Source organism: Colossoma macropomum, unplaced genomic scaffold (genome assembly GCF_904425465.1).
Source record: "Colossoma macropomum unplaced genomic scaffold, Colossoma_macropomum, whole genome shotgun sequence".
Classification (NCBI taxonomy): Eukaryota; Metazoa; Chordata; class Actinopteri; order Characiformes; family Serrasalmidae; genus Colossoma; species Colossoma macropomum.
Window position 1 is genome coordinate 7,065,648 of NW_023494799.1, and position 14,238 is coordinate 7,079,885.

At 39.9% G+C, this 14,238-nt stretch overlaps 1 protein-coding gene across 1 annotated transcript; it reads left to right on the top strand.

Annotated features, from left to right (window-relative positions):
- Positions 1 to 687: 687 nt before the first annotated feature.
- ankrd29 (ankyrin repeat domain 29) lies at positions 688 to 14,142 on the top strand. Its single transcript, XM_036586493.1, has 10 exons — positions 688 to 900; positions 1,390 to 1,500; positions 2,736 to 2,834; positions 4,414 to 4,512; positions 7,496 to 7,594; positions 9,574 to 9,672; positions 11,080 to 11,178; positions 11,462 to 11,557; positions 11,694 to 11,792; positions 13,274 to 14,142. Exons 1-10 carry the CDS (start codon positions 889 to 891, stop codon positions 13,355 to 13,357), a joined length of 897 nt encoding a protein of 298 aa, XP_036442386.1. The 5' UTR covers positions 688 to 888; the 3' UTR covers positions 13,358 to 14,142.
- The last annotated feature ends 96 nt before the right edge of the window (positions 14,143 to 14,238 follow it).

Sequence of the window (14,238 nt, forward strand, 5' to 3'; positions counted from 1 at the left end):
TGACAAATCACGCTTCTCTATCAGTCTGATCGACGAGTCTGGGTTGGCGAACACCATGAAAACGTTACCTGCCTGACTGCACTGTGCCAACTGTAAAGTTTGGTGGAGGAGGGATAATGCTATGGGGTTATTTTTCAGGGGTTGGTCGCAAAGCAAGCTCCATAAAGGCCTGGCTGGGTGAGTCTGGTGTGGAAGAACTTGACCGGCCCACACAGAGCCCTTATTGTTTACTTTATGATCAAAGTACACAGTGAAGGTGACAGGAACCAGGGGTTGCAATCCATAACCATTCCTAACCATTTCATGTAATAACTTTGTGATGTAGCTTTTAGAGGTATTAAACTCTTCAGACGTCTGGTTCCTATCACCAGCACTGTGAACCATTCTGACTCGGTAAGTTTCACTAGAACGAAGCATTTCACACCAAACCACTCTGAATGATCTAATTTACATCTTAATGATTTAATTAGGAAGAAACTTTGAACATGCAGTGGAATTCCCCTTTAACCAAAACTAATATTTAGTCTCTTTTTTCTTTATTCCGCATTTCTTGAAGTCCACATTTCTTTAAAAATCAAAAATATTTTCCATCATGAGCTAGTGAGTCCCCATAAAGAGCGAAATACGTGTGATGTGTGTGTGTGTGTGTGAGAGAGAGAGCGAGAGAGAGAGAGAGAGAGAGAGAGAGAGAGAGAGAGCTCATGTCGTCACACCATGAGGGCAGCGTAGAGAGGGAGTCGCTCCTCGTCCTGTGCTGCAGTAAGTGTTAGCACCTCTAGGCCTCTTTAATCCCCGAATTATTCTCCTCAAACCTCAGAGAGAACGACTACAGAAAACAGGCTGCAGCGCTTCTGCACATGCGCGGGATGAGGCTCGAATGAACTCAGCATGTCTTTCAAGGTAAATGGCTTCGTGAGCATAACGTTACTGCAATAACACCAACGAGCCAATAGCGGAGATCACACTGCACAGCACGCAGGTAAAACAGCCTTAAACAGCTCCTACGGAGCGGATCTGGTACTGGACCTGAGGGGGGAGGAGGCTTCTGTAGTTCTACATTACTATCATTAAATATGATATTAAGCTGTTTTGGTACTCATAGTCTTAGATCGGCAGTATTTATGAAGGTATTCACTTACAGTTTTGCTCTACCATGTACTGTGGTGCATTTGAGTGCAAAGTGATTGATGGTAGTGCAGTATGGTAAAGGCACTCACTTGGTGGATAGTCGACAAAGGTAAATGGTAAGAGGACATGTAAGTTCCTAGAACGTATGTACAGCATATACATATAGATATGGGCTATAGTAGGTCTATATACATATAGGTACATTAGCCATACTGTGACCTGTCACGTGATGAAAGCACACTCTGTGTTTGTGTCTGGCAGAAGGAAACGCCCCTGGCCAATGCTGTGTTTTGGGCGGCCAGGAAGGGGAACCTAGCCCTTCTTCAGCTTCTGCTCAACAGTGGACGAGTGGACGTCGACTGCAGAGACAGTGTATGGAATCCGTCCTCATGTATTATTAAAGGCATCACTTTAGCCCTCACTTGAAGATCAAATCCGTCCAGTCCTGCATGAAGCATGTAGACTGTTTGGAGGGCGAAGTAATAAATGTATGATAACTGCAATGCGATGTTATTGCTTTAAAGTCAGGCTGAACCTCAGTGTCTCTGGCCATATTAAGCCCATTTTAACCTACCACAACATTTGAAATCTGTAATCTTTGATCATAGTGTCATGTACCCACCTTGAAAATGTCTTCTGGTTTTTTGATTACATCACCGTGCACCAGCAGGCGGGGTAAAATAATATTAACCAATAACGTCATGTTTCTCTACCCCCTCCTATCACCAGCTGGCTCAGAGACCATCCCTAATACTAGGACAAATTTTTAATATGATTTTCATTTTAAGGTTTAATTTCTTCTCTTTTAAATCTATTGCTTGTAACAATGTTTACATCATGTTTTGAATTTCTATTCTCCTGCACCTTTTTAAATTTTAATTTGAATGATCTGTTTTCTCATTGTAAGGCACTTTAAATGACTGCAGTGGATGAAAGGTGCTATGTAGATAAACTTGCCTTGCCTTGCTTGTCACAATTATGAAATTTTAGCTAATGATTAATTACAGTATAAATAATTGCTATTATTTGCAATAAAAAAATCAAATAAACAAACATTTATCCCCACTGCCCCCTAAAGGGGTCATTAAGAAAACATCAAATGAACAAACATACAGTAACTCACCGTGGCCTCCTATAGGCATCATTAACTAAAAACAAATAAACAAAAATTACTCACTGCCGCCCTTTAAAGGATTCCATAACAAACATCAAATAAGCAAACATTGCTCACTGCCGCCCTTTAAAGGATTCCATAACAAACATCAAATAAACAACATTACTCACTGCTGCCCTCTAAAGGACTCCGTAACAAACATCAGTAGGTAAAGACACACCCAATTCATGCAAGTTCTGTTTGTTGTGACGTAAGCATGTTATTGTGAAAGCTAACAACTATGGAAATAATTGTGGTCAGCTCAAATGATTCTGATTATATAGTAGATGATTATATAATAATTGTGACAGGCCTACTTGATACAGTGTTTCATTTAGAAATGTGTCACAGTATGGAAGGAAAATCTCCAGTTTCCATTGACTTTAATATGTAAATTGAACTATGCCATTACTTTAATACTAATGCTTCATGCTATTTGTCTCTTATTGACCAGTATGGCACATCAGCCTTGATGGTGGCTTCCTACAGTGGTCATTATGAGTGTGTGAGGGAACTCATCATGCAAGGAGCAGACATCAACCTGCAGAGAGAGGTACAAAAGCTGTGTGTGCTGATGTCGGGGCCGAGGGGGAGGGCTAACTAGAGAAGATCCTCATTTTTAGTGATAGGACATCTGATAATAGCGCCTTAAGGTTACAATTGATGTGAATTAGTTTAGTTATATGGCTGGACTTGGTTTGCTGATTGGACAATAATGAGAATAAAGCTTATTGTTGCTGTCATAACAAAAACATTTCTACTGGTCCATTCATCATGACACATTCACACAATGCAAAGGGCAGCTGATGTGTTCAAATGGTGGTAAAAAAAACAGAAAAGAAGTAGACTGTTTGTGCTTTCAAGACTTTAAAACGCATACTTTCTATTAAAGACCGCCTAACTTACATTTTTTTTGCATTGCATTTTACATCGCTGTGAGGTCTACTTATGACACTTGTGTGATTTTATGTACCAAAAACAGTCCTAATTCTTTTTTACATAACATAACAATTAAACAGTTTGTTTTTCTTACTGTGTCTTTAAGACTGATAAATGTAATAAAACTCTAATCTCAGTGGCCACCCTATATTGTGCTCTATTCAAAAAATAGTCCAGACTGAAGTACTTCTTATAACTTCAGTGTGAATGGGCATAGCTTTTAAAACGTGTTGTTGGAGCCTAGTTTTCATATGGACTGTATGGAGTGGGGAGTGACCGGTACATTATGAAACTTATACAATGTTTACATACTAAATCAAACTCTTTTATTTAGAAAAAAGTGAGTAATTTTTGTTGATGTGGGCCCTTTAAGACCTACAGAAGACTAATCATTCTTGTAGTCAGACTGCTTTACTGTCACCACTCTATTCTAATCTTTTCTGCAAAAGTATTGGGACAGCATGACTGAACCCCAGTGCACAAAACAAGGTCCATAAAGGCATGGCTGGGTGAGTTTGGCGTGGAAGAGTCTGACTGGCCTGCACAGAGCCCTGACCTCAACCCCCAATCTTGTAGAAAGCTTCCCAGAAGAGTGGAAGCTGTTATAGCTGCAGTGGGGGGACCAACTCCATATTAATGCCTATGGATTTAGAATGAGGTGTCCTGTGGGTGTAATGTGTAGGTGTCCCAATACTTTTGTCCTTATAGTGTATTAGTAAATGTTTGCCTCTCTTGAGAGAAACACAAGCACCTCCGGATCTTGTAAAAAAGTCAGCAACAATTCAAATGGCAGGTGGGTTACTGATGTGGAAAATGTCCCTGCTTCATAAAAGACAAACAGAAAGGCTTGCTATTCGATTGCACAGGCTGAGCCGGTCAGACTCCTGTGTGTTTGTGTTATTGCATTATACTTATTGCATTAACAAAATTAGACTCTGCATCCAGATTCATCCAGATTAGTATCATCTTCAGATTCATTTGCTCTGGAAAACTGCTGCACGTGTAGCAGGTTCAGTGAAGCCGTGCGGAGGATTATAGGACAATGAGAGGTTTCGCTAATAGTTCATCTTAAGGATCTGTGTCCTGTCGCTGATGATAACGTTTGAAGGGCGTGTGTGTTGTTGCTGACCTTGCGCAGAGCTGAATGACAGTGTGTTTAAAACCTTTGTGTATGTGTGTTATTGTTTCTTCAGACAGGCTCTACTGCCCTGTTCTTTGCAGCACAACAAGGACATGATGAAATCGTTAAGCTTCTGTTTGAGTTTGGCGCCTCCACTGAATCGCAGACCAAGGTAACCGAATGTGCCTGTGTTTATATTATAGTAATTCTGGTTCCTCAGGAAATTGTGAAATCTCACAGTGCACTACGATTTGATTCTGTTTGATTATGTGTTACAATTCAGATGAAAAATACACTGAATACACAGTTGTTACTGGAGGAGCTGTTTACACAGGAGGGGAATAAAGACAAAACAAACACACACAAAATAAATACAGTACTGTGCAAAGGTCAGTGCCTCTTCATCCATTTAGTTCCAGTCAAAACAGCCATTAAGAACAAAAAGAGAAGATATTTAACAGAGTCCTCAACTACTATATATAAGTTTACTTTGATGTACTTTGATTATAGTGTCTGTTCTTTTTCATTAGACTTGCTTTCAGTTTTTAAATAAACCTGCAGGGATATTTTTCCACACCTCCAAAGTTCAGTCGTAGCAGTCGTGTTTTGTGCTTCTCACAATGCAAGAAATCCCCAACACATTCAGTGATGTTGAAATCTGGACTCTGTGGTGGTCACTTGTGGATTTTTTCAGATCTGAAGCAGCTTCGTTTCCTCCTCTCTTCAAAGATGAAAGCTTTAAGTGTTGTTTCTCTGATGGGGACAGTTTTGGTGTCTACCAGGTCTTGAATGGTTGTTAGGAGTCCCATTTTTCTGTAACTTTAAATAATTTTTGACTCCAGTTTTGGAAACTCTTCTCTGTTTTTTGTTCATTTTCTTTGGCTTTTCACTTCGTAATGCATGCAGAGCATCTTTTATCTAATCTAATCAGAAAGATCTCTTGTGCTTAATAGATGTTTTGACCGGAAATTAAGTCAATGAAGGGTGGTCCCTGACTTTAGCACAGTACCGTATGGCAAGCATTTTTGGGTATTTTTTTGTATTTGAAAGTAGCCAAGACTTTTATTTTGGCCAAAAAAATATATTGTTGTATGATACTGTTATTCCAAAATCAACACACTTACCACCTTCAGGTCAATGCATCTCAATGCATTCGCACTGATGTTTTTTTTTACGAGTATGGCACAACAGTCTATTATAGGGATTATAAATGTCTTCCTAAGTGTCGTTGAGGTTGTGCCTTAAGAAGCTGGTGTCATGTTGTGTACGGTAATGCTGATGAATTACGGTAAGGTGTTTAAAGATGCAAAGTCAGTTCTAAATATCATAAAGCATTTTGACAACGAAGCGAAATACTGCAGAATACTGCCCAGTCAGTATTCTGTTGTATGTGTATGTGTTTATGAGTGAAAGACAGACAGAAATAGAAGGAGTGAGCCAGAGAGTTGACCCAGAGCAATTAGAAGGCAGGAAATGTGCTGACCAGTGTTCACGGTGAGTTTAATACCTGCTTTGGCAGAGCAGTTTCAGACAGACTGGATCTGGATTAATTACAGTGATTACTTCTCTCATTCCAGACAAAGCTGTAATTTTTGTCATTGACACTTCTTATGTTCCAGTGAAAGAGAATCTATCTGTAGCTGCAGACAGACATTATTAGCTCTTGTACAGCTATTGTAGTGTATACTGATAGGCTAGTTCTAACTCATATAACTGCAAATGTAGTTTGTAATTTATAACCCATCCTTGTACTTACTTGACAGTTTAATCAGTCAAACCCATGTATGATGTATCGTTTGTGGCTAAATTTATTGGCACCCCAGTAATTTTCACCATATCTTCTGAAGTAAACTGAAGCAGGGATTAAGGCTTCGTCCAGACAGAATAAATGAATAAATGATGAAGCAGATTTTCAGCTGAAAGGTGAAGAATGTTAAATGGTGGTTTCAAGTTGGTGGCAACTAAGTCTCACTGATAACAACAGTAATAATAGGTTGTATTTGTGTTGCACCCAAAGATGCTTTACAACATTTAAATAATAATATAGACAACTCATCAACAAGTACAGATACAATAAGACACTAAACAATAAGAAACTTAAAAATGCAAAACTCAGTTTAAAAGGTTAAAAAAACAGAAAGCAGTGATTTACAACAAGCAACAAGTTGCCACAGGAGCAATTTAAGACTTGGAATATTGTGAAGTGTTCAAAAAAAACATCTTAAACAGATGATGCAACCGTGCATGCGTATTAAAGAAGCATCCAGGAAAGGCCTAGTCCTTTATGAACAAGGATGGGTCAGGTCTTGCCAGCTTGCCAAAAATGCATCAGCAAATAATCCAGCAGTCTAAGAACAATTTTCTTCAACTACCAATAGCAAGGATTTCAGGTATTTCATCCTTTACGATGCTTAATATCATAAGGATCATAAGAACTTAAGGAATCTGGAGAAATCTCTCTGTATAAAGAGGAACACTGAAAACCACAACTTGAAGTCCATGACCTTTGATCCCTCAGATGGCACTGCATTAAAACCGACATGGATAACACTTTATGGACTCAGGAATACTCTAACAAGCTGTTGCCAGTTAACAAATGCAAGCTAAGACTATACTATCCACAGCAGAAGACGTATGTCAGTAACATCCAGAAACACCACCGACTTCTCTGGGTTTGAGCTTGTCTGAAACAGACTGATACACAGTGAAAATGTGTACTGTGGTCTAACAAGCCTTTCAGATGTTTATGGAAATAATGGAAATAATCATGTTCGCTAGGCCAAAGAAGAAAATGATTATCCAGACTATTACCAGCATAAAGTTTAAAAGCAAGCTAATGTCATGGTATGAGGATGTATATATATATGTTTTGGAACAGCATTTGCTGCTTTCTAGACGACATAATTTCCAAGGATATCAATGCCTACCTCAACATGACAATGAGGGTACAGGTGCTAGATTGGGCTGCCTTTGCATTTTGTACTACGTTTTACAAATCAAACCTGATAAATGTGCAAAGGTATAATTAACTGCTTTATTCTGTTCATTTCAGAATATATGTGTGATAGTAAAACTGTCTAGGACTGAGAGTTACTCAGGCTGTCTTTTGTTGGCAAACAAGTAAATGTGTTGTGTTTGTGTTGTGCTGTGTGCAGGATGGTGGTACAGCCCTGTCTGCAGCCTGCCAGAATGGACACTGCAAAGTGGTGGAGACTCTGCTGAAGAATGGAGCCAATGTTCATGACCAGCTAAGTGTGAGTCCACTCTGCTCCATCTGAATGTGGCTGTAGAAGTTGTGTGTAGGAGCTCTGCCAGCTCCTCTTGTTTCTGCCATATCAGCAGTCACATGCTGATGCCAGGAACTGAGCTGGACTCAGTCTAAACAGTCTAAAAATAGCTCTCTTTAGAGCCTGAGGGATACTATTGGAAGTGCAAATGAGATGAGTTAAAAGTAAAACACTTTAAATTATGCTGTAAAAAAAATATATGTTGGAAACGGAGGAGGGTGGTAATTTACATTTATCGTTTATATTTGTGCTTCTGTTTGTAAATGCTTATGCATATAGAAAAGATACATTTTTAAGGAAAGTAATGTGGCCGAATTTGTTTACACATAGTCTCTAATTATAAAATTGGCTTGAAGATTCACAAATGCTTATACCTCTATCTCTTATTCTACTACAGTGAGTATACGCTCTGTAGCCAAATGTTTTCGGACACTTCTTTTATTTCACCATAATACATAGCAGTGGCCTAGCAGCTCCTTAGCAACCACCTGTGATACCATAGCAATGGCCTAGCAGCTCCTTAGTAACTGCTTGGTTAGCTTAGCAACAGCCTAGCCACACCTTAGCAACCACCTTAGCAACAGCCTTGCAACAACTTAGCAACCACATGGGATACCATAGCAACAGCCGAGCAACACCTTAGTATCTTCCCAGACAGCTTAGCAACAGCCCTGCAACACCTTAGCAACCACCTGGGATACCATAGCCACAGCATGGCAACACCTTAGCAACCACCTGTGTACTATAGCAACAGCCTAGCAACATCTTAGCAACCACTTGTGATACCATAGCGTCAGCCGAGTAACACCTTAGCAACCTCCCAGACAGCTTAGAAATAGCCTTGCAACACCTTAGCAACCACCTGGGATACCATAGCAACAGCCTAGCAACACCTTAGCAACCACCTGTGTACCATAGCAACAGCCTAACAACACCTTAGCAACCTCCCAGACAGCTTAGCAACAGCCTTACAACACCTTAGCAACCACCTCGGATACCATAGCAACAGCCTTGCAACACCTTAGCAACCACCTGGGATACCATAACAACAGCCTAGCAACACTTTAGCAACCACCTTTGTACCCTAGCAACAGCCTAACAACACCTTAGCAACCTCCCAGACAGCTTAGCAACAGCCTAGCAACACCTTAGCGACCACCTGTGTACCATTGCAACAGCCTAGCAATGCCTTAGCAACCTCCCGGACAGCTTAACAACAGCCTAGCAACACCTTAACAACCACCTGTGATATCATAGCAACTGCCTAGCAATACATTAGCAACCATGTAGCATACCATAGCAACACCATAACGACTACCTGTAGTTACTACATAAACCCAATTAAGTCATCAGAAACAATCACCAGTGTTTTAAAACTGTTTTACCTTGTGAAGCCTTATTAGCTGAGTTTGTTAAGCAAACTTTAAGTTCATCCACAAACTTTCCCTTTGTAGTTGTATCCTGTTTTCTTGGTTCAGCTCCTGGACTGCTTTACTGTTGTAAGGCTCTCACTTTGGAGTTTAGCATTTTATTTTAGAACAAAAGGATCCAAAAAGAGAAGAACAGAGCTGAACTAACTAATTCCAAAGCTGATAGATGTTGGATGTACTAACTAGTTCCACTGCAGTTCTATAGGGAGGAGTTTTTGGGGCCTAATCAGCACGCAAAACAAGAAAAAATTAAAGAGAAAGTGTCCTGGTCAAATACTATGTTAGATGAGATATAACCGTTCTATAAGTGTGTTATTGCCATGTGTGTTTACTTTGTGTGGTGGTGCCAAATACAGACGTCCATACACGTGTCATGTTTTTCGGTGTGGGAGGCCATAGAGAAACTTTACCTCAGTGTTTTCCCTTCAGCCACTAGCCATTCATTCCATATATGAGTATATCTTATAACCTCCTTGCTCATTTGGCTCACAGTCAGCTTCTCTTCTCACGTTACAGGACGGTGCCACACCCCTCTTCTTAGCCTCCCAGGAAGGTCATGTGACAGTTGTCCGTCAGCTGTTGTCCTCTGGAGCCAAAGTGAACCAGCCTCGCGAGGTGAGGGATCCATTCTGCTCGTTATCCTTCTAAGCTTCACTGTTTTCAGTTGTAGATACAAAATTAAAGGGGCATTCCAACCTAAAACTAGAGTTTAATATGTTATTTGTTGGTATTTCCCTCATCAGTTTGACAAAATTCTGTTTATATATTGTTTTTATGTTTTCATCAATGTTCTCTCACTACATTCAAAAACCTACACACAGCAGACATTATGCAAATACATCATACAACCATTGGAAGTCCCTGAAAGTCCTGACTGCTATCCTGGCCACTGATGTATAGGCTAATAAATATGACCAAGCTGGCTTTAGTGCCACGCGTACCGCTGTTGTCGAACAATATTGTAAAGAAAACAGTGAGTCCAGCTTTATTCAGCACAAAAAATGGATGCCAGATAAAGTTTTTTTACCCTTTCAGTCGGAGGAAAGGGGCCAGACTGAGGTAAGATATCTAGACAGCCAGGTAGCTACCTTGCTAACTATACCTTTCAGCTTGTTGTTCTCCTTATCTGACGAATCGTTTCTGTAATTTCAGTAATCCTTTCTATCCACTATAATGATGGTTTAAAGACAGTCACTACAGCTATATGGTGGCAATAAGACGCTGAGCTTCCTAGCAGTGACGTTAGCCATCTGCCTTGCTTATGCGTTCACAGCTAACTGGAAAAATAATATGGTTCTCCGACCTTCAAGATACATCATCAGAAGGTGTTTTCTTAGTCCGTAAACTGGAAAACCTTCCTTTAGAGACTACTGCACCACCACCGTAGAGTGCAGTAATCTATTTGCAACGGCTGTAGTGCTACATTTTACACTGTAGTTACATTTTTCATTTTGCCCCTTTAAAATCCAGAATGACCCAAGATGATGTAAAAAAATTCTACATACTGCAAATAGATACCGTAAAAAATGTTCTAGAAAATTTGACTTTTTTGTCAAGTAATTATGTCTTGTGGTTTCTAGAAAACCTAAAGATCTAAAAATGTACATTATTACATACGTTATTATGTATAATATCGCTGCTGTTGGAACAAAACCTTGCACCTCCATTTTTGACGTTTTTCAGTTTTTGACAATTTACATTGTCTGTAAATGTCCTGATGAATGAACCAACAGAAACGACCCAAAATGACTTGGAAAAAAGTCCATTGACTTACATTAAACGTCAAGTATGTTTGTTCCTTCTCCTGTAAAGTTACCATTTTGGAAATATGAGGTTTTGTTCCGACAGCAGTGATATAATACATTATTATTGAATAAAATAACACCAATTAATAATATGGCAAGTGATTCCCAGCATTTGAACGGCAGTGAATATAACCATAGGTTTTGTTTTGGAAACTAGGTTTTCACTGATTTAATCACGCCTTTTTGTCTGCTCCTTTATGTTCCCCTTGCGCCTCAGGATGGCACTGCCCCGCTGTGGATGGCAGCCCAGATGGGACACAATGAGGTTGTGAAAGTTCTGCTGCTCCGTGGTGCAGATCGGGATGCCGACAGAAACGTATGACACTGAATCTTACAGCATGATTGATTTACTCAACAGAGCTATTCTAATAATTAGGAGACCCCTAGTTAATATCTTAAGGTTAGGAACATCAAAAGCCTACATAATTGCCTATGATTATTACTTGTGCTACATAGCACATACTAATATGATAATAATAATCATTTACATCTCTATGTGTTTGTGAATTGCATGAAAAAAATAGTAAACATTTCGCTGGTTAGTTGCCTCATTTGAGTCTCACATGTATTTAATTGCGTCTCTCATTGCATCTTGAAAGGACGGCTCCACAGCCCTTTTTAAGGCAGCGCACAAAGGACACTGCAATGTCATTGAGGAGCTCCTCAAGTTCAGCCCATCTTTAGGCCTTCTAAAGGTACGAAAGAGCTCAGTAAATATGCTCAATGTATTTCACCATATTATGACCGTGTTATAAACACTATATATAAACACTCATATAGATTTTTTTTCTTTATTTTCTGAATCACGGGTTGTTTTTGCCTGGTGTTTAGAATGGTTCCACAGCACTTCATGCTGCAGTTATGGGTGGAAACCTGAAAACTGTAAAGCTTCTGCTGGAAGCAAGCGCTGACCCTACCTTACGTAACAAGGTAAGTATTCACTACAACTACAGCAAACCAAACCAGTTGCTTTACCAGCATTCAGAATTTAGATTCGCTTCTAATGTAACTCACATCCTCAGTGTCTTCAGAAGCACCTAATTGTGCAGGATTCGCCCAGAACTAATTCTGAAGTTGATACTGACCCCTGCTGGCCGATACACTGTAACACAGTGACCTTAACTCTGTGGATTATGAATGTCTACACAATGTGGTACAGAATTTTGCATGTACCTCCTTGAACTTAGCCTACACACACACACATAAATATTAGGACACCTACAGATTACACCTACAGGAACTTTTATGAGATCCCATTCTAAATCCATAGGCATTAATATGCCGTTGGTTTGATGGGGGTCAGGGCTCTGTGTCAAGTTCTCACCCAACCTTGCCTTTATGGACCTTACTTTGTGCACTGGGGCTCAGTCATGCTGGAACAGAAAAGGGCCTTCCCCAAAAGGGGCCTTCTGTTCTCACAAAGTTGGAAGCATACAATTACAAAACAACCCTATAGCATTATCCCTCCTCCACCAAACTTTACAGTTGGCACAGTGCAGTCAGGCAGGTAATGTTCTCCTGGCATTCTTCAAACCCAGACTCATCCATCAGACTGTCAGATAGAGAAGCGTGATTCATCACTCAACAGAATACGTTTCCACTGCTAAAGAGTCCAGTAGTGATGTGCTTTACACCACTCCATCTGATGCTTGTCATTGTGCTTGGTGATGCAAGGCCTGCATGCAGCTGCTCGGCCATGGAAACCCATGCCATGAAGCTCCCGGTGCACAGTTTTTGTGCTGATGTTGATGCCAGAGGAGATTTGGAACTCTGCAGTTATTTAATTAGCAGAGAGTTAGTGACTTTTATGCACTACATGCCTCAGCGAGCGGCGACCTGCTCTGTAACTTGGTCTACCATTTCATGGCTGAGTTGCTGTGGTTCCTAAACGCTTCCACTAATCCTGCTAAACTAATCATTGATCATGGAATATCTAGGAGGGAAGAAATTTCGCAAACTCACTTGTTGCAACAGAAGCATCCTATTACAGCACCACACTCGAATTCAGTGAGCTCTTTAGAACAAGCCATTCTTTCACAAATGTTTGTAAAGACAGACTGCATGGCTAGGTGCTTGAATTTACACACTTGTGGCAGTGGAACTGAATGAAACACCTGAATTCAATGATTAAGAGGGGTGTCACAATGCTTTTGTCCATATAGTGTATATAGCTGTAGTGTACATATATATATATATATATATATATATACACCACAGCTATATACACTATATGGACAAAGGCATTGTGACACCCCTCTAAATCACTGAATTCGTTGAATTATACACACATATATATATATATATATGTGTGTGTGTGTGTGTGTGTGTGTGATAGAGGGAGGACAACTCCAGGGAATAATGCTTTTGAATGCTTTATGAGTCACTGATTGTTGGCTACTGTCTTCTGTCAGAACAATGACCTACCGGCAGATCTTACGAAGAATGATCGCATCCTGAGGATTCTGCGGCCGCAAATCTTGAACGGAGGAAGTTGATGACTGCTGCTCTTGGCTCTTAGTCTTTTACAGTCTTTGGTTTTGTGTCCAAGAAAAATGCACTACGCTCAGCCAAGAGAGGCCACAAATGAAAAACATTTTTAATGGTGCCTGCTTACATTTGCAGCCTTATTCGGAATGCACAAAACTCATACATGCACAAAGCAGCCAAATTATTCTTTGTCCTGAGGATAGGTGGTTAATTACAAAGTTTAAATCCACTGGATGCAGCTTTAATCAACAAATCTGGTTCCTCTGCTGAATATAGATGAGGTGGGTGCAGTGAGTGAAACTGCAAACGTCCCTTCTGTGCTGAAAAATAAGAGCCCTGATTTTTCACCCCACATGTCTGTTAAAGTTGCGCTTTTTTGTTGCAGTATTAATGTTAATCTCCATTTACAGGAATATACAACACTGAGATCCCTTATGGCAGTGGTTTAATTTACGCCTCCGAACCTGTGTTTGTTGGTTGAGTCTGCTAACCATGTTCCTCTTGACAAAGACTCACTCAGCCCAGAGTTTTACCCAGCCTAGAAGAAGCTTGTAACCATGTGAGCATAAAGATGTTGAATGTTTAGGTTTTTTTGGTGACTTTCTTCTGAGACGCAATTGCGATGTTACATAATTTTCTCCAGAATTATTTGATTACTGGTGCTTTAATACTTGCAAAAAAAGTATTTTGCGATATGTATCCTGGTTTTGTTTAAAATGTTTCCGTGAAGGTGTGTCGAGCTGAATATTTGTGAAATGTAATATAATGTAATAAAATGTGTTTTTAAAGTGGGTCCAGGCGTATTTAAGACTTTATTTACTTATTTATTTTTCTGCTTTGTAATTTCTAAGTGCACAAAAACAACATTTATAGAGACATAAATCACAGT

What these genes read in the sequence shown, in the direction of transcription:
- ankrd29 (XM_036586493.1), top strand. An exon ending in ACATCAACCTGCAGAGAGAG is followed by an intron (nt 2,835 to 4,413) that starts GTACAAAAGCTG and finishes TTGTTTCTTCAG; the next exon opens with ACAGGCTCTACTGCCCTGTT. An exon ending in ATGTTCATGACCAGCTAAGT is followed by an intron (nt 7,595 to 9,573) that starts GTGAGTCCACTC and finishes CTCACGTTACAG; the next exon opens with GACGGTGCCACACCCCTCTT.